At 54.8% G+C, this 25,757-nt stretch overlaps 1 protein-coding gene across 1 annotated transcript; it reads right to left on the bottom strand.

Annotated features, from left to right (window-relative positions):
• Positions 1–2,847: 2,847 nt before the first annotated feature.
• On the bottom strand, positions 2,848–10,379 carry C18H16orf78 (chromosome 18 C16orf78 homolog). Its single transcript, XM_087827462.1, has 5 exons — positions 10,242–10,379; positions 9,729–9,851; positions 8,884–9,013; positions 5,348–5,603; positions 2,848–2,995 (listed from the first exon to the last, which is right to left on the bottom strand). Exons 1-5 carry the CDS (start codon positions 10,377–10,379, stop codon positions 2,848–2,850), a joined length of 795 nt encoding a protein of 264 aa, XP_087683588.1.
• Between the last annotated feature and the right edge of the window lie 15,378 nt (positions 10,380–25,757).

The raw sequence follows: 25,757 nt of genomic DNA, 5'->3' as shown, positions 1-25,757 counted from the left end.
GAAATTCAAAACACTAACTCGAAAAGATATCTGCACTCTCATGTTCGTTGCAGCATTTGCAATAGCCAAGATATGGAAACAGCCAAGTATCCGCGAGTGGACGAGTGGATAAAGAAGCGGCGCGTATACACAGTGGAATACTACTCAGCCAGAAAAAAGAAGACCATCTTACCATCTGTGACAGCATGGGCGGGCCTAGAGGGCATCGTGCCAAGTGAAGCAGGTCAGACAGAGAAAAACAAATACCATATGATTTCACTTACCTGTGGACTTTAGAAAACAAAATAAATGAACAAAACAAAACAAAAACCCTCACAGATACAAAGAACAGGCCAACGATTACCAGATGGGAGGGGGTTGGGGGTCAGGGTGAAGAAGGGACTTAGAAGTACACATTGGCAGTTATAAAACAGCCACGGGGATGTAAAGTACAGCACAGGGCCTACAGTCACTAATATTATAACTGCGATGGTGCCAGGTGGGCACTGGACTTATCAGAGGGATCACTTCGTAAGGTATACAAATATCTAATCGCTACACTGTACACCTGAAACTAATATAATACTGCATGTCAACTGTAATTAAAAAATAAATGTAAAAAATAGCTATTCAGTTGACCTGTAGATCTAAACCTGGGAGAGGTCAGGGGGAACGTGGGCCCTGGTGAATCCGGAGGATCTGTGGGGCAGTGGACATAATCACTGGCGTGTCGGAGTCACAGACATTTGCTGCACGTCGGCCTGGGCGCTCCGCCCACCGGGCGAGGAAGCTCCAGGTTACCCGTGGGAGCTGGCGCCTCCCCGGCTCCTCCGCGCCACCAGAAGGGCTGGGCTCCTCCCTGCGCACCGCCCTGCTTCCTGGCCTCCTAGCGAGTCGGGCAGGAAAGCTGCCGTCTACTCCTAGCCCTGCAGACAAGGGCCCGGGGGCCCCGGTGGACCCCCGAGGGGAGCCGCAAACCTACCGTATAACACAAGCGGCGTGGGAAGAGAAAACGAACGAACGAACGAGTGAATGGAATCCACGTCAGCGGGAAGTCAATCCTCATTACCAAAAAGAAATGCAGCCTTTGGCCCCTTATTAGAAATCTGGGCTGGGTCCAGCCTTCTTCACTGCATTTTAAAGAGGGCGTGGAAAGGTGCTGGGGAGATACACTGAGTTGCAGGACAGAAAACTGAATAAACGAGTCTGAAGAGGGAAGGGCTAAGAGGTCATTAAACCTGACATCTAACTTTGCGGGGCCATTTTATCAGTTCCTCATCACGCTTCCTCCTTGAGTACGAATTTTTATTAGGCGGAGAAGACTGACCTCTCCCCTTTAGTGCACGAGAGAAGCAGGTTAGCCAGGCAGGAGGACTTCCTGAAGGAGGAGACAGGATGGGGTCGGCAGTGACTCATCCTGAGCACCGAGTCAGCATTGGAAATGCCTTCAAAGATGACTTTGAGTTTTGATTTTGAGATAATTTGACCAAGTGCCTGACACGTGATGATGCTCCAAAAATACCCTTCCTTCCCCTTTTACAAGAGTTAGTTCTCCCAAGGGGACAGATGCTCAGTGGAGAGCCCGAGTCCCACGCAGTCGATTGCTGCTGGTACCCGAGGATTCTGGCCGTGGCTCTGTGTGAACATGGCAGGGGTGCCACACTCAGACACGTGGCTCGGACCTGCCCTCTCCTCTAAGGGCTCTGTCTTCCCTTATTGGTGACGCGTGTGGGCCGGGGGGTGGGTGGGAGGGGGTTCTGGAAGCCTCCACAACTTTACTCTGACTCAGTGGGGGGAGCCACTCACCTCGAGGTCGAGGGTCACTCCAGAGCCTCAGGGTGAGGCATGGAAATTTAAAAAGCAGATGGGAAACCCTGCCTTTGGTATTTGGAAGCAAAGAGTGAAACATGGCCAGCTGGCCAATCGCTCCTGGGGCTCAACCTTTGGGGGTCAATCATGAGGGGATATGGGTTTGTTATCAGTAGCTTTTCAACAGGGTTTGACTCAACAGTGACAAGCCCAGTTCAGAGGACCCTCGGGGAAAGCAGCTTCTGGTAGACCCAGGGGACCGTGGGAACCCCTCACATTTGTGCTGAGCTTTTACACCTCAATGGCTGTGCTTCCTGCACCCCCTGCAAGCTCGCATTCCCTCCTCAGAGCGCCCCTGCTTGGCAGGCACTCTCATTAGGCCCCTTTTACAAACGAGGGAACAAAGGCACAGAGAGCTGAAGGGACAGCCAGCAAGCGGGGCAGCTGGGACTTGAACTTGAAATGCTTGCAGGGACCAGAAGGGCTGGGCTTGTAACCTCAGTTGGCAGCTGCTCCAGGATGGGGGCCCTGTCTGCAGGGTCCTACGGGTTTGCCGGGGCCTCCAGAATGCGAGACAGCCGAGGGGGACTAAGGCGAGGACACTGACACATCCCAGTCCTGCCACTTCTCATCTGTGCGACCCGGCAAGTTGCTCGTTGGTGGCTACTTTTCGGTGGAGTAAGCCTTGTTTCCCTGAGTTGACAGGTTCCCCCCATGGGCTCCTCACCCCACACAGGAGAGGGCGGCTCCCCACAGAGCCACGTCACGGGGCTTGCAAGGCCCTGGGTGCGTGTGCCCTCCACCAGCTGCTCAGCCCTTGGGCCCCCCCGAAGTCCTCTGGGGACTCGAGCCTGCATTTCCCATGTCTCCTAAGACTTCCTTCCCGGGGGCCCTTCCGAGGGGCGCGGGGGCCCCCAGCCAGCGTCTGCTAAGCTGGTTCTGACTCGGATAATGAAGGCAACGCAGCAGCACCTGGGTCCATGCAGCTCAGTCTTGTTTTCCCACCGATGCTGTCCGAGGGCCGAGGCACAGTGAGCGCCCGGGGCATGGGAGGGGCTCCTAGAGGGCCACGGTGGGGTGTGGGGCAAATACCTTTTTGGCGTCTATCTCCGACTCGACCATGTGGGGGTGGATGTCCACCACCAGGCCCGCGTCCTTGCATAGCTTGAGCAAGGTCAGGACGTTGTTCTTGGACAGCCTCAGGTATCTGCGCCAGACAAGGTCAAAGAGGTCAGTGGAGGGGCCAGTCACTGTGGCTTTGAACTCGATTGAAAAGAGCTTAGCTTTAAGCACTCGGGTACCAAAGGGCTCTGCAGACATTTCTGGAGCTGACGGGGATCTTATGGAAGAGTAGGACACCCCACGGGGTTGGTGGGAGTTTTATTGGTAATAAACTCTGTTGGAAATAGATGTGGCAACACAGATGCCAAGCATGGCCCCTGCCTGTCCCTCCCCTCGAAGGCTCGTTATCACTGACTCAGTAACTGCCCTTAATTCAAGGAAAAAAGTCAATGAAAAGAAAAGCTAAATAAATGAAAGTTTATTTTGGTGGTTCTCAACAGCAGGAAAATGGGAAATTCTATCAGCAGAGGGATGGGTAAGCAAATTAGGGAATATCCATTCAAGGACTGCTCTGCTGGCACGAAGAATGCACCAAGAGGTGCCTCTGCTGGGGCTGTGCCAAGTGGCCAGAAAACCCAGGATGCAAATTATCAGGTGTTTCTCTCATCATTGCCCCCAGCTCACCGTCTGGGTGACGCGGGCCTGGGGGAGACAGGACGGCAGAAACAGGACGGCAGAAACAGAGGACGGCAGAAACAGGACAGCAGAAACAGGACGGCAGAAACAGGACAGTAGAAACAGAGAGGACGGCAGAAAGGGAGGACGGCAGAAACAGAGGACGGCAGAAACGGAGGACGGCAGAAACGGAGGACGGCAGAAACAGGACGGCAGAAACAGAGGACGGCAGAAACAGGACAGCAGAAACAGGACGGCAGAAACAGGACAGTAGAAACAGAGAGGACGGCAGAAAGGGAGGACGGCAGAAACAGGACGGCAGAAACAGAGAGGACGGTAGAAACAGGATGGCAGAAACGGAGAGGACGGTAGAAACAGAGAGGACGGCAGAAACAGGACGGCAGAAACGGAGGACGGCAGAAACAGGACGGCAGAAACAGGACGGCAGAAACAGGACAGTAGAAACAGAGAGGACGGCAGAAAGGGAGGATGGCAGAAACAGGACGGCAGAAACAGGCTGAGCAGAGCTACAGGAATAGAGGTATTTTGTTTAATAATATTCAAACAATTAAAAAATCAGAGCATTGATTTGAAACAAGCCTAAAGCCCTACAATTCTGAGTACACTGAAGAATGAACCCCATCAGCCCTAACCTGGCTCCCAGCTTTAGTACAAGGACATGGGCCCCTGACCTGGCTCCCAGCTTTAGTACAAGGACACGGGCCCCTGACCTGGCTCCCAGCTTCGTACAAGGACACGGGTCCCTGACCTGGCTCCCAGCTTCGTGCAAGGACACGGGCCCTCTAGCCAGGCTGCTGGCTGCAGATGATGGGAGAACCCGGGCCTTCTACCATTCGGAGCGGCCTTGCTTCTCCTTCAGGGCCTGCCGGGCTCACCTGTCCTCACAGCCCTCGGTCCCCGCCTGCCGGTCACACCGGGACTGCGTCTCCCGGCCAGCTCCTGCCACCGCCTGCCCTGTGCTCCCTGCAGCCCAGCCCTGGAGGCCCTCGTGGCTCATTAGGTGCCATCTCTCCAGGTATCCTTTCCCCTTCCGCGAGGGTCGGGGGCTTGTCCAATCCCCTTCTCCTGGCCGTGGAGCCCAGGGAGCTGTCTGTTGGCCCTGAGAGCCCCATCGACCTGAGAGCCGCAGCCGGAGGCCCCAGCCCGGGGATGACAGGAGCAAGGAGCCTCCTGCTGCCAGGGAGCTGCCTGTTCCCCTCGCAGCCGGGTGGCCGGGCCCCACCGCCGCCCCTCTCTCAGCCCGCCAGTGGCCAGATGCCAGCATCTGAGACGTCTGAACCCACAGGCGAGCTCCCTGCTGTCAGCTCTACGAGGACGGCGACAGCCTGACCCATTTCCTCTCCTGGAGTGCCTGAGCCTCCTCATTCGGCCTTTCCAGCAGGGTAACACCGGGCGGGGGAGCCTGGGGTTCGGGTGGGGACTAAGCTGCCAGGCGTGGCTGAAAGGCAGCGTGTCTGAGGACAAGGCCAAGAGCAAGCGAGGAGGGAGATCCCCACTTTGTTCAGGTCCCTTCAGGAGTCTAAAAACCCAAACTGGGAGAAGGCGGCCACTGGGGGTGCCTGCTAGCACCCGCAATTCAACACCACAGCGCTCCCCAGGGCGTTTCCCGTGCCAGGCCACACACGGGAAAGGCTCCTGTCCAAAGGGCAGCACCAAAGGCCGTGTCCACCCAGGACATGGTCCCCGGGCCGGTGCCTCTGCCCTGGAGCAGCCCTGGGGGCTCAAAGGCTGAGCCCACCCTCCCCGATGCCCGGGCTCAGCGCAGGTCCTGGCCCCGGCCCCGCGCACGCAGGCCGCTCACCGGCAGCTCAGCACCTCCTCTGGCTTCAGCGTCTTCACCATCTCCACCTTGGGGTCGGTGCCCTTGTCCATGAGGTTCTTCAGCCTGCGGTCATAGGAGGACTCGGGGATCTTGCCGACCCAGTCTCTCAGGATGGTCGACCTCCGCCCGGTGAAGACAGGGTCCTGCAGCATCAGGGGGTCCGCCATGCTCTGCCGATGGAATGACATCAGCCGCTGGGTGGAATCCTGGACTATTGACTCCTTGATGTCTATCTCTGAAATGGCACAGATGTCACCGGGAGTTAGGTCCCGAGAGAGGTGAGAGGTAGGTAGACAGGAGGGAGGAGGCGTGGGCTCCCAAGGACGCCCTTTCGGGCTTGGGCAGGTCCTTCTCAGCATTTGTCCTTTCCCCCCCTTTCTCCCCGACTCCCCGACCCCCTTCCTCTCCCTTCTTTCCTTTATCTTCTTTCAGTTTTTCCTGCTCTGCCTCCCCAGACAGAGTTCACCCAAAAGGGACCTGGAGCCAGAGGGGCCAAAGGAAGAGGTCGGAGGAGAGCGGCTTTGAGCTGGGGTTTTAAAGGCAAATAGATGAAGAGAGAGAGAAGAATATTGCCGGCAGGAGGAACAGCATGTACAGGCAGGAGGAACAGCACGTGTGTAGGCAGGGGGAACAGCATGTACAGATAGGAGGAACAGCATGTACAGGCAGGAGGAACAGCATGTACAGGCAGGAGGAACAGCATGTGCAGGCAGGAGGAACAGCATGTACAGGCAGGAGGAACAGCATGTACAGGCAGGAGGAACAGCATGTGCAGGCAGGAGGAACAGCATGTATAGGCAGGAGGAACGGCAGGAGGAACAGCATGTACAGGCAGGAGGAACAGCATGTGTGCAGGCAGGAGGAACAGCATGTGCAGGCAGGAGGAACAGCATGTGCAGGCAGGAGGAACAGCACGTGTGTAGGCAGGAGGAACAGCATGTACAGGCAGGAGGAACAGCATGTACAGGCAGGAGGAACAGCATGTACAGGCAGGAGGAACAGCATGTACAGGCAGGAGGAACAGCATGTGCGGGCAGGAGGAACAGCATATGTGCCGGCCGGAGGAACAGCATGCACAAAGTCAAAAGGTAGAACTATAAGAACTGGTAAGTTGTCTGATGTTGAATTTGTGGGATTTGTACTGAATGAAATATTGTTGGGGCTAGGACTTGGAGACCTTAACTTTTTTCTTTATGTTAAATTTACTCCTAAGTATTTAGCAGACTTTTACTTATGAGAATGGAATATTTTCCCATTTCCATTTCTAACTGGTGTGATTCATAGAAAATAATATTCTTTTTAAAAATATTTTTCTACTACACCAACATGCATACCAACTTTTATTAATTTTTGACTAGAATTTCTTGAGTTTTGCAGATATGCAATCATGTCAGGGGAAAATGAAAGTATCTTCCTCTTAATATTCATAAAAGTTATACAGTGTTCTTGATGTTTTACATTTGATAGACGCCAAAACAATGTCAATAATGGTGACAGCAGTCATGCCTCCTTTCGTTCCTGATTTTAATTAAGATGATTTTGGCCTTTATCATTTAGAATGATATGGGGCACTATTTTTGGTGTATGTCTTATGCTGCTTAATAGTGTCACTCTTACTTTACATAGAGTTTTTATTAGTAACAATTGCTTAATTCTACTTATTGATTTTGTGTCATTGGTGATAATATGGTTTTTCCTTTAATGATGTAATAGATAATGTTATTAGATCTATTGATATTGATAACCTAGCCATTCCTAACCTGCTATAATTAACCCCATTTGTTTGTGGTGTAGTTCATTTCAAACACTGATATGTTTGATATATTTTCATACAGTGAGTATATTTGCCAGAAGTTTTTATACTTTTTTGCATCTATATTATGGTGAGATTGGCCCACTTTTTGCACAATGTCTTAATATCAACATGAGGATGTTGTAAAATTAATGTAGGAACGTCTGTGCTCCGCGAGGTCTGCCGCAGGGTAAGGGCATTGGGTTTGCCCTTCAAAGGTTAGAGAGAACCTGGTGTGGAGCCGCATGTCCTGGTGTCCTTTTTAATGAGAAAGTGTCAACCATCTTTTAATTTCTCCTTCACAAATTGCTCTGTTTCACTGTCTCTGCTCTTTCTAATACCAATTTTGATCATCTATAGTGTGAGAGGAAATTACCCATTTCTTCTAGGTTTGCAAGCCCATCGTGTAGAGATGCAGGCAATGTTCCACGTCTTATCCTTACCCGTGTGCCCTTTCTCATTCCAGCTGTGTGCTTTCGCTCTTCTTTTCACAAGGCTCACGAGCACTTTATATTATTTGTCACATGCTTTTTTCAAAAGCTAGTTTTGGATTTATCCTTTTAACTACTTTTTATCTTGTATTTCATTCATCTCAGCTGATATTTAATTTATTAATTCTCTGTTATATTGATTATTTCTTCTCTGATTAATATTAGTTTTTTCTTTGGTCATTTTTGTTTTATGAAGACAAGAATCAGATCTTACTGTAAATTTTCTTCTGATCACAGATTTGCCTTCATCCCATAAGTTTCAGTATAAAACAGACTTATTTTCATTTGTTTTTCCCTTTGAGATAAGGGTATTTTAGGAATGTATTTCTTAATTTCCAACTGTTAAACTTGGGGTACCTTCTCATTTTAATTATTTTTTTTGATTACTGGTTTAGGATACTGCAATGTCCTAAAATCTTTGCTCTTTTGAATGTTAGTGCTCTTTGTGATGAACACAGGTGGCTTCTGTAAGTATTCCTGGGCTAATACACACGTGTGTTCCTCATTCAGGTGTAAAGTCAGGGCGTGACTGCACTGGCAGAGTGGTGTTCACGTTCTGTTACGGTCTATTTTATCTATTTGGTTCTGAACGAGGCATATTAAAGGCCCCATCATGACGCAGCGCACAGGTGATGGATTATACAATTGTACGCCGGAAACCTACGTGATTTTATTAACCAAGGTCGCCCCAATAAATTTAATAAAAAGTCCTCCACTGTACGTTTATCGGATTCTTCTTGCATTTCTAAATGTTTATCTGGTTAGCTCCTACATTTTTTGGTGTGTGTAGATTTGAAGGTTATTATTTCTTCTGTTTAACATTGAAAAATATCCCTTTTAGTCTGCATGTTCTTTTAGCCTTGATTTAACCTCATGTGTATGTTTCTCACTTCTTTGCTCAGGCTTTTCTGTTTTTCATCTTTATATATCACCTGGTTTTCGATGCGTATCTAGATTTTGATTTTGAACCAGTTATCTCCTCATTTGGCGCCTCAGCTCTCTTCTAGAGGGTTGTCTGCAGGTGAAGGGGTGCATGGCTGGGAAAGTCCCGGCATGTCCCCAAATCTGCAGATACCCCTACTCGCCTGGCAGGGGCTTGCTGGGGACGGGACAGTGGGGGTGCATGTCTCGTTCCCGGGTGCTGCTCGGACTTTTTCTTTGTAAGTGGATGGCTCCCCCTGTGCACCTGCAAGGTTCGGTCCGCAGGGCTTGGGAATTACCGGTTGTCTTACCGGACTTCCCGAGGGCCTCCTTACTGTAGTTGCCGGGGACTATGCTCAGGCGCTTGCCCTTCATCTCCATGCCATAGAGCCTCCGGTACCTGACAGGGTCCCCGTCTTTCCTGCTGCTTGACCCTGTGGGCTTGGAGGGAAACAGGAGAGCGGTGAGCGCCAGGGAGCAGGCCCCGCTTGGCCGCCTCCACCCCAGGACGCGATGCCAGGGTTCACTGAGAGATGGGCAGAGGGGTCAGAGGAGAGATGGCGCCGGGGCGGGGACAGGCTGGGGACAGGGACGACATGCTGTCTGCAACCAGCTCCTTGCTTCCCACATCCAAGGGAAGCCCGAGGGCCCTGGAACCCCACCCCGGGAGGGGGCAGTTAGGTCTGGGTGTTCCCTCCTCCCCACGGCATTCCTGACGGTTAGGGGGAGCCAGTTTCCCCTGGGGGGGGACAGTGTGTCGGGGGGGCTGGGGGGTGAGGAGGAGGTGAAGCAGGGGTGGATTTAGAGCCTTACAGTATCTTTTTTTAAAAAGTAGCCACGCCCCGGCCTGTGTGGCTCAGTGGTTAGAGCATCGGCCCGGGCACCACGGGGCCTCAGGTTCAGTTCCCAGTCAAGAGCGCCGGCCTGGGTTGCAGGCTAGATCCCCGGCCCTGGGAGGCAACCAACCAGTGCCCCTCTCACACCAACTCTCCCCCTCCTCTCTCCCTTCCAATCTCTCTAAAAAGCAATGGAAAAATTATCCTCAGGTGAAGATTAACAACAGAAAAAACAGCAGCCAGACGCTGCGGGAGCAGACTGGGTGCCCTTCATGCAGGGGGGCCCTTGGGGGGGGCGTGGGGGGGAGGGGCTGTGCTACCTGCGCAGAGAATGACACCTGGCGGTTGTCTTTCGACTTTTTCTTGGTGACCTTTGCTTTCTTTTCTTCCTTCCCAGGTGCTTTAGAGACTGGTGCCACCTTGGTGTGCTTCTGAGGGGCAGAGAGAGGAGCTGTGACCCCCGGCGACGGGCAGACCACCCTCCGCCCCACAGAGGGAAGCTCCTTGGTGAGCAGGTCGCCCCTCCCTCCCCCCAGATTTCTAGCTCCCATCTGGCACTCCTGTCCCCTCCCTGTCCCTCAGACCTTCTCCAGCACTGCTCCCCTCGCCTCGACTATGCCTTTGAAGGAAGATAGATGACCCCTGTCTCTGCGGGAGGGCAGAGCCCAGCCATGTAAGGACAATCAGGGACCACAGAGGCCTGATGGGGAGCCCCGCCCCCTGTCTTTTCCGCTCGTTCACCCTGGTGCTGAAAGCCCTGCTCCCTTCCCCTCTGGAGGGGCCCAGCTCCGGGCGCAGCTGCGGCGATGCAGCCTCGCGCACACCTGCAGCGCCTGCTGCTTGCCCCGCCTCCGCTCCAGCCACTCCATCACCCGCGTGAGGTCCGACATGCGCCTCTCCTCCGCCGTCCTCCACATGGACTTCCTCTCCGTGGGCATTAAATCCTTCGGGTCCTCTGGTTTCTCCGACATCATGGAGCCTGGTGGTGCCGTGGGTAAGGAGGTGGCACGCTCTCACTCCCCCAATCCCTCTGTCACCAGCTGCTGGCCTGGGTGACTCGCATGGCAGGGTGTGGCCTCTAGGTGTGAACAGAAAGGGCAGCTGGGATATTGGCTTGAAAGGGTGGGAGGTCTGGAGGGGGATTGTGAGGTCACTCTCAGCAGTCAAATATTTACTCTATGAAGCCACAATGATAAGTGAAAATGAGTGCACCAAAGGGAAGGAATATAATTCAGCAAAACCTTGTGACAGAAGAACTAGACTAGATGAGGTGCTGGGTGGGTCACACCTGAGCTTGTAGCTAAAGAGCAAATAGGCCTCGAGAGGGCTCTGGACCAGCTGGGTGAGCATGTGCAAAGGCCCTGGGGCAGGATGGACACATGCACACTTGAGGAACGACAGGCCAGGGTGGTTAGTGAGAAATGATGCTGGAGGGGTGGGCAGAGGGCAGATCAGACAGGACCTTGGAGCTCACGCGTTGGCTTAAACTGGGAAGGAAAGGGAAGCACAGAAAACAATAAAGGGATTCGAATGGTGAGGAGGGAGCGGCGCGGTCAGCGTTTTCTTTCCTGACTTTGACCGAGGGAAAGCATGTATGCAGAAACGTACCAGATCACAAATGAAGGTTTCTGTGTAACCAGTACCCGGAGGTACCCCTGCGGCCCTGCCGGTCACTACCTCCCTCCAGGGGAAACAGCACCCACATAAATAGATTCATACACAGAGTTGTTCTCTATCTGGTTTTATCCGTTTTACAATATACTTGCAGGATTTTAGCAATAAATTCTTTCAGTCTTTGTGTTTGTGGAAATGTCTTTATTTCCCCTTAATTTTGAAGGAAGACTTGCTGGGTAATAGAATCCCTGGTCCACAGTTTTTCAGCACTTTGTACTTGGCCTTCTGCCTTCCGCTTTTTAACATGGAAAGCCAGCTGTGAACCCTGTCGCTGTGAAGAGCTTTCTCCCCCCTGCCTTTAGCAAATATTGTGGTAGGACCTAGGCAGTCAAGAGGCTGCCCCACTGCAAAGACACGGAGGTGTCCAGGGTCAGAGCTGGAAATGCTCTCGGAGGCCCCTGTGCTCACTCATGCCACAGATGGGGAGGAAACCAAAGCCCAGAGAGCCCGAGAGGCCTGCCCAAGGCCAGTGCAAAATAGCAGGGGACCCAGAAACTCCATTCATAGTGATGAGGCCTGGAATCTCATACTTCCCCCAAAGACTGCCTCTATCTATTGCATTAAACCAGGGGTCTCAAGTTCAAGTGGGAAGGCAGGTCACACAGAGCCCAGAGCTGCCTGAGTATGGCAGTGGGTGGTGTGGGGTTCAGGGAGCTGGTCTCAGAGCCCAGCCTTAGCCGAGTGCAGCTATGTGCAGACGTCAGTGAAGGTGGCCCTGTGTGGCCGAACTTCTGATACTTTTAAGAGAAGACAGAAATCCTGATGTTTATGTGAAATCAGTTGGAGACAAAATTTAGAAAGAAACACTGATTGGACAAAGCCCACGTGGCCTTGTGTAGGCCCAGGGATGCCCATTGGCAGCCTCTGACTCAGTGGACCCTCTTCCAGCTGGGAGTCCCTGAAGCCAATGGCAGAAGATAAACTGAGGCAGAGAGACTGGGAGCAGCTTGCTCAAGTTCACTCAGCTGAGACTAAGCACAGCCAGGACTGGAACCTGGATCTCCTGACCCCCAGCCCATGACAGTGCTGTGGGGCTCTGAGAGAGAAGACTGAGAAACAGGGCTCGAGCAGTAGCCACCCTGAAAGCTCGAGAAAGTCACAAATATCTCAAAGGTTTGAATGTACCTCTAACCATCCGGGCTCAGGCTCGGGAGACACCTGTGGGGAATCCACGGGGATTTTTCACGTGGCTCTGCGTGGTTCCTGTGGAGATGGGTTCCCTGTCTCTTCTGTTCTGTCTTCCTTTCTGGTCTTTTAATACTCAGTATCACTGCAATTCTCAAGGGCCATTTAAAAAATATATAATCTTATTAGCGAGAACAGCTTCCCTGTGGCTGGCCCACGTTCCACAGAGCAGCCACCGTCCCGGTCCCGGCAGGCGTCGGGCAGCGGCTCTGCCTCTCAGCACCGCATCCGCCCTAGTTTTCCAGGGCACTCCTAGCAAATGTCTCAATTAGGCCACAGGATGGATGTACTGGGGATGGGCTGAGATTTACATATTCAGAACCGCAATCTCCTTTGCCCAGCAATGTCCTTCCTTCGATCTTCGGGCCCCAGGGAGCCTCTGGCTTCCTTCCCAGCCTCGGGCTGGGGGCTGTGAGGGCCACGTCAAACCCAGATGAGGCTCTGCTTCCTTGGCTGTGGCCTCCTGACCTTGGGCTTGCTCTGCCTTTCAGTCTTGCGTTTCAGCTTGTCTGTGAACAGGACCCAATCAGGGGTTGCAAACCCTGGGTAAGTGATATTTGGCCCACAGACATATTTCATTCGGCCTGCAAAGTGTTTTAGAAATTAGGGCAATTCATTAAAAAAAATTAAGAGTTCAGATTTATTTAGTAAACAGACGATCTGGTGTGGCTGGGCTGGGCCTACCCCCTGAGATGAGTCCTGCATGCTGTCTGCTGCCTCAGGCCCTGCCTGGCCCTTCCACCTACCTTGTCTGTGACACTGGACTAGGCAATAATTCTAATCACTTTCAAGGTACAAAGACAAGGTTATCGCCTCTCTTTGAGCGGGAGAAGTAGAGATTCTCACCCCATTTCACAGGCTTGGAGCCCAAGGATCAAATCACCCAGGCCCCAGCTGTCTGGTCCCTGTGCAGTAGAGCTGGACTCACACTTGCCTGACTCAAGCCCACCTCTCCCAGGCTGAGGTGGGTCCTTCCAGCTCTTTCTGTAATTAAAGCCCTGACACATCACCACTCTGCCAGTGGGAGAGAGGCTGAAGAGTGCAAAACAATGGAAAGTTCTCCGATACTCTGTTCTTGCACTGCCCCCCGGGGTGGCTACAAGGAAGCAGGAGACCTGTGTGATGTAGGAGTTAGAGAGGCTGGACAGGGCAGTGGGCAGGGCACAGTGCTGGGTGTCGAGGCTCTGGGTCTACTCCCTTCTCTGTGGCCTCCTGATCACATGACCACAGGGAGGCTGATTCCCCACAGACCTCAACTTCCTCATATGTAAGAGGCACTAATGTCAGCCTGACTGCACTAGTGGGGTATTGGGAGGGGCTCATGAGACAACCAAGCGCTTTGCAAAGTTGGAACTTGGGGCACTTGGGAATCCACCATATGCCAGCTGTGTGTTTCTGGGCAGGTTGCTTAACCTCTCTGTTCTAAGTTTTCTCTTCTGGAAAATAAAGCCAATAATAGTTCTTACTCCAAGTAATTGTGAACATTCAATGAGCTATGTGGATAAAGTTCTTAGCACTGCACCAGGGACAGGTAGGTAATGAATGGTAGCTGTGAGTACAGATCATGGACAACACCTGGGCTTATGACGACCAAGGGTGGGAGTGGTGTAGGAACGGCGATCGCACAAAATGATGGCCTGAGAGGCCAGACCAGGGCCAAGGCAGAGGCTGCCACAGAAATGACTTCAGCCAATCCAGGCAATGGCCTCCTCCCTTCTCCCTGCAGCTGGAGCAGGGAGGCAAGAAGCAGCAAAGAGGGACTTTGGGGCTTGGCTTGGGCTCTTGGAAGGCTTGTCCTCTGTCCAGGAGGACAGCTCAGAGCTCATTCCTCCCCACTCCTTGCCTCTCAGAGAAAGCCCAGCCTGGAGGCCTGGCCCAGCTGGTGGACAGGGGGTGGCTGACCTCGGATGCTGGGCAACTTGATCGGGGGGGCAGTTTGGAGCAGGCCAGGAGAAGCTAGCACTGTGGAGGCTTCTACCCCAGCAGCAGACATTCAGCAGCCACTGGAGACATTATGGGTGGTGATGACTGCTGGCATCTAGCAGGTGGATCCAGGGATACCGCTAAACCTCCTACAGCAACCAGGACAGCACCCTCCACCCCAAACAAAACTCTGCAGCCCCAAGTATTGATAGTGCAGATGCTGGGAAATCCTGTCCTATGGGACAGCACAGACATGTGGCCAAATGGTTAAATTAAATGTGGTAAGGCTATACCAGAAGCCAAGCTGTAGTATTTGGAGATGGGAAGAAATAACTAGACCAGAGAGATGCAAGAGAGCTCCCCATTTGCTGAGTGACGACATCCCTGCCTCATCTGCGCCTCACGTGAGCTCCTTGTAACTATTGGCTCATCCGGACGCCTGCTGCTCATCCAGTGGCGGCTCCGTGATGCCATTTGTAGCCCCGGATCCAGCTGCGCCTAAAGTCAGACGCCCAGGTTATGCGGCACCTGTAGGCTTCTTTATTCCTTGCGCTGGTTTGAGTTGAGCTGCATCTGATATACAGCTAACATCAGGGTCACTCAGCACACTCACGACCTTGTGCAGACTTCCGTCTCGTCCTCTGATGGCCCGACGATGGCTCCCGACGGACAGCTGCCTCCTGTCCTCCTGCCGGGCTGGCGGCTTCCACTCCCGCAGCGTCAAGACATCCAAGCGCGAGGTACGTGGCCCGCTTGCTTCACCAGCCCGACCACGGGAGCCACGGTCAGACGTGGCTGTGGAGCTGGCAGTTAATTAAAAGCTCCACGCACTTGGTGATTAACGATCAGAGTGGTGGCGGTGGGCACCGGCGTGGGGCGCCTCTGCTGGAGGCTGCTCAGGAGCTCCAGGTGGCTGCCTTCCAGCGCCGCGCCCGCAGGAGGGGTGGCCCCAGGGCAGCGGCCAAGCGGCTTGCAGGGGGTTCCCAGCTGCCTGTCCTGTTTGAAGCTTCGGGGAGAGAGAGGGAAAGGGGACGCGGGTGGAGGGTGGACCTCGCGGCACTGCACGGGATGGGCAGGTGGGGCTGCTGGGGTTTGGGAACGCTGAGCGGGGAGGCCTGATGGGACGTCAGCCATGGGAGGGGGAAGGCAGGGCCTGAGATGACACAGCCCTCTTCGTTGCAGGGCAGTGAGGCTCGGGGTCGTGCTGCCGAAAGGCGGGGCCGTGATTTGAAAGCTGCCCGCCTCAGGTTTCCTACCTGGATGAGTAACAGTCTGGGACTGACACCCACGCCTAGGTCCGGGGGCTGTGGCCGGGACTAGTCCATGTGAAGGTTTTCTATCACCTGAAGGAGGGGGAGGTATCGGCGGACACCACAGGCTGCAAAGGCGAGGTCTCCTTCCTCACGGGGAGGAGCGAAGAGCCCTAAAGGCAGGGTGAGGGGTGTGAGCTTTTCCTGTGGGGTGATAGGGCACCAGGGGCCAGTGTTGGAGGTGGCAGAGTCACAGCTACTCACAGCCACATGGGTCACCTTGCTGGCGGGATCAGAATCAGATGCCAGGGACCTGGGCACAAGAGCTCAGGGGCGGCACCAGCCCCAGGGAACCCCTGGAAATACAACCGGGGGTGCCTCCTGCTTAAATGCAATGTGGTAGAAGAGGTTCCAGCCCATCTTTAGAGCCCCCCAGCCTCCCTGCTGCACAGCTTCCAAAGCCCCCGACTTCCCCTAGGGAAGGGGGTAGGAGTGCCCCCAGCCACTCTGATTTAGGAATCTGAGAGCTGGAGGAAACTCTAGGTGGGAGAGCTGAGGCTGGGGGTTTCTGTCCCCTCAGGTAGATTCATATTAATTAGCCCCCACAGATAACAGTTCCTTCAGAGGCCTGAGCATCTGAGTTAGAGACAGTCCTTGTGTCTTCCTTCCCTCCTAGTTCTTTTGCCAAGAGACAAACCAAGAGCTCACTCAGCTGGCTTGCAGAGCTGGGCTTGTGGCCATTCTAGTGAGGGCAGGGCCAGTGCCCCCGACCTGTTACCTCTTAGGCCTGTTCGGCGGGCACCTGGCTGTGTGCAGGGGCAAATCTGGGAGCCAGTGAGGGCATGTGAGTGAGCCAGAGCCGGTGGGATCTGACCGGGAAAGAGGCATTCCAAGTCCCGAGATCTGGGAGCGTCTTCCCTTAGTCATTCAGGGAGCGTTTAGTGAGCACCCACTGTGTGCCGGGCTAAAAGGGAGTTAGTACGAAAGGATTGACCAAGAAACAGGTCAGTTGTGGCCCTGATTTTAAGGAGCTTATAGCCAGGTTATATGTGGTATGAGGGAGGGCAAATGAAAGGGTGGCGAGAGGCTCTGGCCCCTGGCTGGGGAGTGTGCGGTCGTGGGTGGGGTGGGGTGGGGTGGGGGCCGAGCTGGCTGAGGGGCAGCGGGGCTTTGGAGGAAGTGGAGCCTCGGAGGCCTGGGCCTTGCCTGCTATCCTGAGGCTGGCCAGCAGATGGCGGCAGTGCTTCGGGAAAGTCAGGGAGCCTGGGGTGGGGGCCGGAGAGGGAGAGATGGAGAGAGAGAGGGAGAAGACAGAGGGACGGACAGGGAGAGCACATTAATCTGTACGGGCTGCCATACAAAATACCATAGACTAGGCGGCTAGAACAACAGAAATTTATTTCTCACAGTTCTGGAGGCTGGAAGTCAAGGTCAAGGTCAAGGTCAAGGTGGGCAGGGAGATTTCATCCTGAGGTTTCTTCTCTTGGCTTGTGGGCAGCCACCACCTCACCGTGTGCAGACTGGGGGGAGGAGGGAAGAGCCTGGGCACGGGGTGGGGGTCGCGGTTCCCCGGTCTGAGCCAGCCTTGCCATTCACTCTACTGAGACCCTGAGCAGGTCACTTCTACCTTTGAGCAGCTGCATCCCCAAAGGGGGCAGTGGAGCCCCCACACCCATACCAGCCGAAGCAGGGACAAACTCACAGACAGCCGCTCCCATGGCTGCCCCCGAGTCCTCAGTCAATGCCACAGCAACCCTCTGAGACAGGCATTAACGTTATCGCCACCTTTCCGATGAGGAGACTGAGAGTCAGAGAAGTCAAGGGAGCTGCCCAAGGACACAGAGCGAGGACTCAAACCCAGGTCTCTGACCATGTGCTCTACCCAGAAGGTGAGTGCTCTGAGAGGGTGGAACATACACTACAGACTCAGAACTCTGGTGCAGCCCAGGGGGACAGTCCCTCTCCCACTGTGGGTCTTTCCAGAGCCTCCACACAGCTCCTGAGAAAGGGTGAGTGTGGGGGAGGGACCTTGTAGGAAACGTAGGCCCCAGGACTAATGGCCTGGCAGCTGACCCAGGGTCCTGGGGACCCAGAAACACACTCCTGGACACAAGGCCACCAAATAAAGCAGCTCCAGACGGTGGCCTCTGTCCCGCCTTGGTGTCCGGATGGCAAGGCCCACCCGCTCTTGGCTTCCACTGCGTGGCTTGTGTAGGGCAGAGAGGAGAATGCCTCCTTCTCCCTAGGAGACACGCAAGGGACGCTGAAATCTAATAAGTTAATCTAGACTCCGTGAAACAAGATTAAATTTTCAAATAAAGGCAGGCTCTGACAGCTAAGGCATAAATCTTTTATTTAAAATAGAGACTAAACCCATTCAAATGCAATCAGCGATGACAGATGCTGAGAGCAACAAGCTCTGATGGAACAGACACAGTGTGATGTGTTCGCTCCTGTGACATATCACCAAGGGTGATCTTAAGGACAGCCTGAGTGTCAGAAAACAGTGGGGCCCCTGCATCCATTTCTATGTGGCTCATTGGCCCAAGGTGGTGCCAGGGAGCGACGTGTCCTGAGGTAGATGCTGAGGTGGGCAGGAGGAGCCAGCCTCAGAGGCCAGGGTCCCATGTCCACCACCCTGGCTGCCACACGAGGGCAGGGAAGGGGGTCAGCAGTGTTTGGAGGTATCTGGAGCACCATCAAAACAGCCAGAGGAGGAGAGTGGGGGCTGTTGGGAGGAGAGCAGGTGGGAGATGGCTGTGGGAAGAGGAGAAGGTAGGCAAGGAAGGGAGCAGTTCCAGGAGCTGCCAGGGCAGAGGGTGAGGCGCTGTGGCCCCACCAGGACACTGCTTATGGGTGGGCATCTCTGGGTGCCAGAGGCTGTGCGGGACTACACGGTCTCATTCAATCCCCACATCAAGCCCTTTTACAGTGGCCACGTCCTGGGCTCTAACCAACCCACTGTGAGTGGGAGTGAAGTGTGCCACCCCCAGACTCAGCTTGTAAAAGTCTCCCTGGGTCTTCACGATTCTTCACCTCCTAGCCTGACGCAGACAGTCACGGGGACCTTAGCAGCCGGGTAGGAAGGTGGCAGAGCCACAAGGAAAGGCCCTCAGTATGAGGCTCCTGACAGGCCTGGGTCCCTGTGTGGGGTTTGCAGAGGTGAGAAATAAATGTCCATTGTGCAAGCCACAGAAGTGGCAGCTGATCTGTTGCAGTTGCTTCGTTAACAGTGAATTTTTATAAATTTCAGGTAACGGTTCCATCCATGGCTTCGTCTGTGCTTTACAAAACTCTGGGTGGCAGCCTGGGAATGGCGTTCCACAGGTGGCAGTGCTTGTCCTGGCTTAAGGAGATGGTGAGAGATACAAGCAGGTCCTCAAAAGAACTCTGGGATCTGGGTGTGAAGAGATTCTGAGGCCCTTCCTGGACCCCGGCCCCGGCCCCGGCCCCTCCTCAGCCCTGGCCCCCTTCCTATTGGTTCAGGCATTTCTGCAGCTAGAGCTCCTCCTGGGACTCAGCACCCCTCTTCCCACCCTCTCTGCCCCCAGCCCTTTCCCTGGAAGCCTCTGGGCCCTGCCTCTGTCCGTGGAGCTGAACCAGCCCAGGGCAGTGGAATGAGCCTGGACTTGGACACTAGACCTCGCCGGCTTTTACTTCTAAACATATATGTTTCCTTGGGAACTTTTTCAACTTCTCCAAACATTAATTTTCTTATCTGTAAAATGGAAAGAGTATGCTTTCCTCATAAGATTGCTGTGGAGTTAAATAACGTGGAGAAACTGCTGGTGCGGGACGTGTGTTCTTTATGCCCCCCCCCCACACTTGAAAAATAAGGTTGAACTTCCCCCTCGCCTCCCTCCAAGAGCAACAGGTGAACTGATGACCGTTTCGTACTGATGCATAATGTCGGTTTCACGGGCCAGACCTAGTGCGCTGAGATTTGAGTGAATTAAGAGAAAAAAAGCAAAGAGACTCCAGAGAGACTCTCCCTCGTGATTCCAGCTGCCACGGGCTGCAGGGTTCCAGAACATCCTGGGCTGGAGGGGAAATGGAAGCTTGAGGACAAGGGTGTCTTCTGTCCCTAGCTCCTTCCTTTGTAAGTGGTGGGTGGGGGTGGCCGCTCGCTGGGTCCAACAAGGACATCTGCCAGTGTTCTCACCCTCCTTGGTCCCATCTTTGTAAAGACCTGTCGACTAAATGCACTGCACTTATTAAGGAATAACAAATTAATTCCCCAACTTTATTAATAAAAGACATTTAGAAGTGATTGTGCAATAAAAACAGTATTAAGCCTCCCAGTTTAATGAGGTGGCTGATGCTTCAGTTAGGCTGTGGGCCTCATTATCAGCTAATGTGTGTGGATTCCCTTAGGTTTTCTGAATTTTTGCCAAGAGTTCCCAGGACTCAGCACCTCTGTGGACGTCAGAGCAGGAAGCTCCTCGCTCCGCCCTGATTCTGAGGTACTGAGGGGCGGGGCAGTGGGCGCGGGAGGAAGGAAAGGAGACGGTGCTGTGCGGAGGCTTCTACCTGGGGGGCAGGAACCGTAGAGGATCCCCTGGGGGTTGGTTCCATCCACACCTGGGAGGGGGAAGGTGTGATCCCCACCACTCCCTTCACAAGAGGCAGTGTGTGTGTGCACACGTGTATGTGTGCATCATTGCAGATGCATGTGCATGTGTGTACACGTGTGTGCCTGTGTATGGGTGTGTACATGTGTGCACGTGAGCCTGTGTGTGTACATCTGTGTGCCTGTGTGTACACGTGTGTGCCTCTGTGTGTGTGCCTGTAGTAACTAGAAACTTGGCTTACTAAAGGACACGTGCCTGCCAAGGGAAACAGTCGCCCCTTTCTGTGAACACTCGCTCCCTGCTGCATGTGACATGGGAACCTAATCTTAAGTCAGAAGGATGCTGGGTGGGCATAAAACTGCAGTTAGAGAGTCTGTCACCTGGTTTTAATAACAGTCTTCAGACCACAATGGCTGGTGACTTCCTAGAAGTTTATTCAAGCCCTGTCAAGAATGCAGACCCCATGCTGTCCCAGATGATGCTAGAAGCAGCCACAGACACTGACCTTTGGGCTCTGCCCCCACCCCAGGCCTGGGCCTGCCGCAGGGGACCCCCTGAGATCCAAGGTGCTGCACCTGCTACCTGCTTCGGGGTTGGGGGAGAGTTGAGTGTGCTCTCCGAGTGTGGTGGGCACCATGGGCATTGTGGCTGGCTCCAGCACTGGCACAGGGAGAGCAAGCCCCTCCCTCATACTGCTGGGCTCTTTTTCTCAACTAGTCGGTTTCAGCCTCAATGGTGCCACCCTCAGGTTGGGAGGGCGGCCAGTCTGGGTGTGAACTGATGTCACTGTGTCCAGGGCCCATTCTCTTGACCACAGCCCTATACTGTCTCCCCCAGGCCTTGCCCTTGAACCCCAGGGGCACAGCTCCTCCAGCCCAGTCTGTTCAGAAGGCCAAGCCAGAGGGCCTGGGAGCTGGAGGGGGGAGCATCACCCCGGGGGCGTCCTGACCCGGCTCTGCACGTCTCTCCTCCCGGAGCCCCTGGTTTATGAGCCGAGCGGTGAAGGGCATGTTTGACCTTTTCAGCTACTTCTCCCTGATCATCACTGTAGTCGCCACAGAGAAATGAACCTCTCATGTTTCCCCAACTGCCGAGACCCCAGGCCCGCTGTAAGCCGGCCACCTCTCCTGCCTGCAGCCCATGGCGGCCACAGCCCAGATGCTGAGCAGAGAACTGGTCACATCTTGCCCCTCCCAGTCCCCCGGGCCCAGGACTGAGGTTCCCCCATGAGGGCACAGCAGACGGGGCCACACGAGGTCCAAGGCAGCCATTTACTCTAATCGGCTCCGTACACCCCACTCTCTACCCCAACCCCCCCCGGTCTTCTGGGTAACTTGCCGCACCTCCACCCCATGCTGCTCCCTCCAGAGCAGGCTCATCTCTCCCACCTTTAGGGGTGAATGTCCCGCATCCTGCTGGGCCGTCCCCACCTCAAGTCCTTCCCCCTGGGATGAGCTGCTCCTGAGAATCCTCACCGAAGACTATTTTTTCCATTGAATTTTAGACAGAGTGGAAGGGAGGGAGGGAGAGAGAAACATCAAGTGAGAGAGACACATCGATTGGCTGCCTCCTGCACAAACCCGACTGGGGCCGGGGAACAAACCAACCCAGGCAGGTGCCCTTGACAGGGAATCAAACCCGAACCCCTTCGGTGCTGGGGATGAAGCTCTACCACTGGCCCACATTGGCCAGGGTACTATTTATTTTTTATTTGTAGGCTTTCTTCTCTTTCGAAAAAACATGAGGTGCCGCTGCTTTCATCTTGAGGGACGCAGAGCGGCCTCTCCTTTCTGCTCCGCCGTGTGCATGTCCTGGCTCTACCCGTGATCTCCAAGGAGAGGGGAGACTGTCAGTCTCTCCGAGTGGGGGCAGGTCACCTTCACCTCGAAATCGAGTTGCGGGCACTTCGAGTAAAACCTCGCATCTCTCGCATCACTGAGGCTCCGGCCGCAAGGCCCTGACTCCGGCCTCGGCTGTGCGAAGCCGGCACCCACAGGCCCCCCGCCGCTGCTCCCTGGGCCGGCGGAGCTCGCTGCCTGCATCGCCGCTGACTGGCTCCTCCGCGGTTTGGGCCCAGCTCAGCTCCCCTGCCTCTCCACTGGAATGCGTTTCCTGACCTGTATGCCTCGCCGCGCGGATCAATTCCAGGAATCATCTTTTCCATTATTATTAGTTCCCCTTGATTACGCTCCGCTAGGACCTAAGCTCCACATGAGCGGGTCTGGCCCGACCAGCCGGCTGCTGTGTCCTCGTGCCTAGGGAGTGCGTGGCGTGGGAAGTGCCTTCCCACAGCGAGGGGACAGTGGCGAGCGTCCTTCCCTTTAGCACGGACGTGCGGATGAACACACAGTGATGGACCAAAGTGACGGCCCCGCCCACCCGGTGATCTGCCTTCTGGGGGACAGACCAAGTCACACGTCTCTCCGGCTCCCAGCATCTGCAGAGAAGCTGCTGGGAGCGCCCGTTGAATGGAACAGAGTCCTTTGAAAGCGCTGGGCGGGCAGCTTTGTAGCTGAGGAGTATCTGTCCCGTACTTCGGGTGTGACTTGCAGGGAAGCTGACGTCTGGAGTCCTCATTCTCAGCTGCGGGGTCCGGGTCACAGGGGCACAGAGGCCGCACCTCACACCACAGACGTGTTGATGGAAAACGGGAGAATCTGCCTACGAAGCCGTGTGTCAGAGGGACGCGGGACATCCTCCTGACAGTTGAAAATTGCAAATCTGAACGGCTCCTTTCCACCTGCCAGCGGCCGCCTCCGGCGCAGGGGCCTCGCGTCCTCCCGCAGGGCTTCGGGGCGGCCGGGGAGCTGGTGCCGGGCCCAGTGCCGGCGGGGCCTCTCAAGGTCCTGGGTGCTGCAGTTTCAGACTTTCACCAGGACTCTTTCAGTTACAAGTAATTTTAAAGGAGTTCTACCAGCTCAAGCACTGAAAAGGTGTGGGGTAGAAGTTGCTTCAGGCATGGCTGGATCCAGGGGCTCTGTCGGTCTCTGCTTACTGAAATCTTCACATGGGCTCTCCCCGCGGGGCAGCTGTTGGGGGCAAGGTGGTCCCTGGATGCCTCAGAATCACCCATTTAACTGTCCAAACACTCTACTGACTCTATTCCAGCCACTCACCTTTTTCTGTTCCTTAAATAAACAGGCACTCCTGACTTAGGATATTTTCACTATTTCGAGAGCCTGGGAATCCCCTCCTTTTCCCCTCCATAGCCACATTCTCACTCCCCGATCTCCTACGAGTCTTTACTCAAATTTACCTTCTCAGCAAGGCAGACCTTGAGCACCCACCTGGTTTCAAATCAGGATCCATCTCCCCAGGGCGGCCAGGCCTTCTCCCTGGCTCCCCGCACCCACGGCAATTGCTGCCTCCTGCTTTACTGCTGCCCTCGAGCCCGTGAGAATGTCTGTTTTGTCACTGACATGTCCTAAGAACCCAGCAGAGTCCTGTCATGCAGGTGCTCAGTTTTTTGGATGAATGAATGAGAAAGAAAGAAATTCGACATCCAAACCTTGGAAACACAGCAGTGAGCAAAACAAACAAAACCCCCGCCCCTTTGGACCCGACTTTCTGGTGGAGAAGGCAGACACGAAATGAGACTTTTAAGCAGCACTGAGCAGAGGGTTCCAGGTGGTGGGCGGCGAGGGCTGGGCAGCAAGCACCGCAGATGCCCACAGTCCAGATGAGACCTCATTTCTGTCCCAGGCTACGGCAGTGGCCCCCCGCTTCTTGCGCTGTTTCACGGCTCCTCTTTCCGACCTGGAGGGAGGGCCGCCAGGCTCAGGGCAACAGTGAGCCCCTTTCCCACGTGTTTATGGGCTGGGTTTGCTCTCACGGTCTTTGCCTCCTCGCTTCGGGAGCGCGTGTGGGCAGCCCCCTGACATTCCCCACTCACATGACGTAAATGAAGAAACAGGCCGACCGCCTGGGCGCTGCCAGGGTCCGGAAGGCCCCTGGAACCAGCTTCTGCGTGGAGAAGGGACCCAGACCAGTAAGCGGGTATTGACTTACGTTGGCATCGATGTCCTTTTGTAGCGACATGAGTATTTTATCAAGACTGGCCTGGGGGGAACATCCATCTTCATATCGACTTCAAATAGAAGATATTACAAGATGGGTGTCCTGGCTCTGGAGAAGACCTCTGCACGCGGATACAGATGTGTGATCAATATTTCATCACCAGATTATGATCTGGCTCTCAGTGACCAGCAAGAGAGCCTCAGGACAAATAACTCAGCGCAACAGTAAGGCTGCAATAGATGCAAAGGTTTCCTTGCATTTTAGTAAGTTGGGGCTCCTGTTGGCCGTCCTCTGTGGGCAGCAGGAGAGGACCCCCTGGCTGGGGGTGGGCACGGTGGGCGCATCTGCAGAGCAGAGCTGCCCTGGCTTGGCTGCTTGTTTAGCACCAATTTGGACACATCCAGGGCCTGTTCATTCACCTGAATGGCAGGCATTGCTGGGGCCCGGTCCAGACCCTCTATGACCCTTCTAGCACCCTGCACTCCCTTCCGCCAGCGTCACTATGCGTTTGCCTCCAGTGGTCACAGGTGCCACTCTTGGGCTCCTGGCAGGGCTCTGGGAGGGGCAGGTGGTTACTCCCCCGGGGCTGCTGGGCACGCTCAGAGCCCCTGCCTCAGGTGAGACAAGTGCGCTCCAGGCTTCCCCAGGGATCAGCCCTGCTCCAGTCCTGGCCCCCACTCCCTTGCCTCCTCCCACGCCCCTCTTACTGTCCTGGGGGGCATTCCCACAATCCCACGTGTGCGCCTGAGGCCGCCTCCAGGTCTGCGTCTGGGAAACCTGACTTGACTGTTTTTTTGAAATACTGTATATGGCATTTCATTGGGAATTGTTTTCTTTTGTTTCTCCTGGAATATTACATTCAGAGTATTATGTCAGTGTTTTGGGAGGACGGGTGGAGGCAGGTATTCAGCCCTGGCTCTCCTTTAGGGATCATGGAGGAGGCAAACAACAGACGCTATTAACAAAGGAAATGCTGGGACAAACCAGCCAGAAGCAGGGGTGTGAGGCTCTAGCGATGCTCGGGTGCACCTGGGCCCTCCTTACAGGCCGCAGAAGGAAAGGGCTCTTTCTGTTCTGCACCCACCTGGCCCCCTCATTCCACAGCTATTTACTGAGTATCTGCCGTGTGCCGGGGGCAGTGGTGGGCGCTGGGGGACAGCAGTGAGAGGAGCGGATATGGCCCTGTGTGGTGCTCCGGGTGGGCGATAAAAAAGGGACATTAAACAATAACATGACCTCACGTGGACAGAAGTCAGAGCTCCAGGACTGGCCTGCGCAGCAGCTCCTGCGGATCCAGCGTGGGGCTCCGGGCAGGCCCTCCAGCTGAGTGCGGAGAGGGTGCAGGCCGGGGCACTGCGGGTAGAGGAAGAGCAGACAGAGAGGCTGGGGCGGGACCCAGGCTTGTGTCAGGAGAACAAGGCTGGTGTGGCCCGGACGCGGGATGGAGCGGGGGGCATGGAATGAGAGGAGGCAGGAGGTCAGCGGGGCTCCCCAGGTCACAGCATCAAACTGGCACTTTATTCCAAGGGCAGGGACATCACTGATGTGGTCTGGCTGCAGAGAGGAGGAGGTGATGGGCACAGAGGGGCGATGGCAGTCCTGGATGAGGGGACATGCGCTTTCCCAGCAAGGGCTGAGGCAGCTTTGACTGGCGCGGTGACAGGGGTGAAGCGGAGACAGGGGCTGCTGCAAGAGGCAGAGCTGGCAGTCTAGAGGCGCCCTGGCTGGG

Source organism: Miniopterus natalensis, chromosome 18 (genome assembly GCF_054644295.1).
Source record: "Miniopterus natalensis isolate mMinNat1 chromosome 18, mMinNat1.hap1, whole genome shotgun sequence".
Taxonomy (NCBI): Eukaryota; Metazoa; Chordata; class Mammalia; order Chiroptera; family Miniopteridae; genus Miniopterus; species Miniopterus natalensis.
The sequence above is the reverse complement of the archived record's forward strand: the minus strand, read 5'-3'. Positions and strand labels throughout refer to the sequence as shown.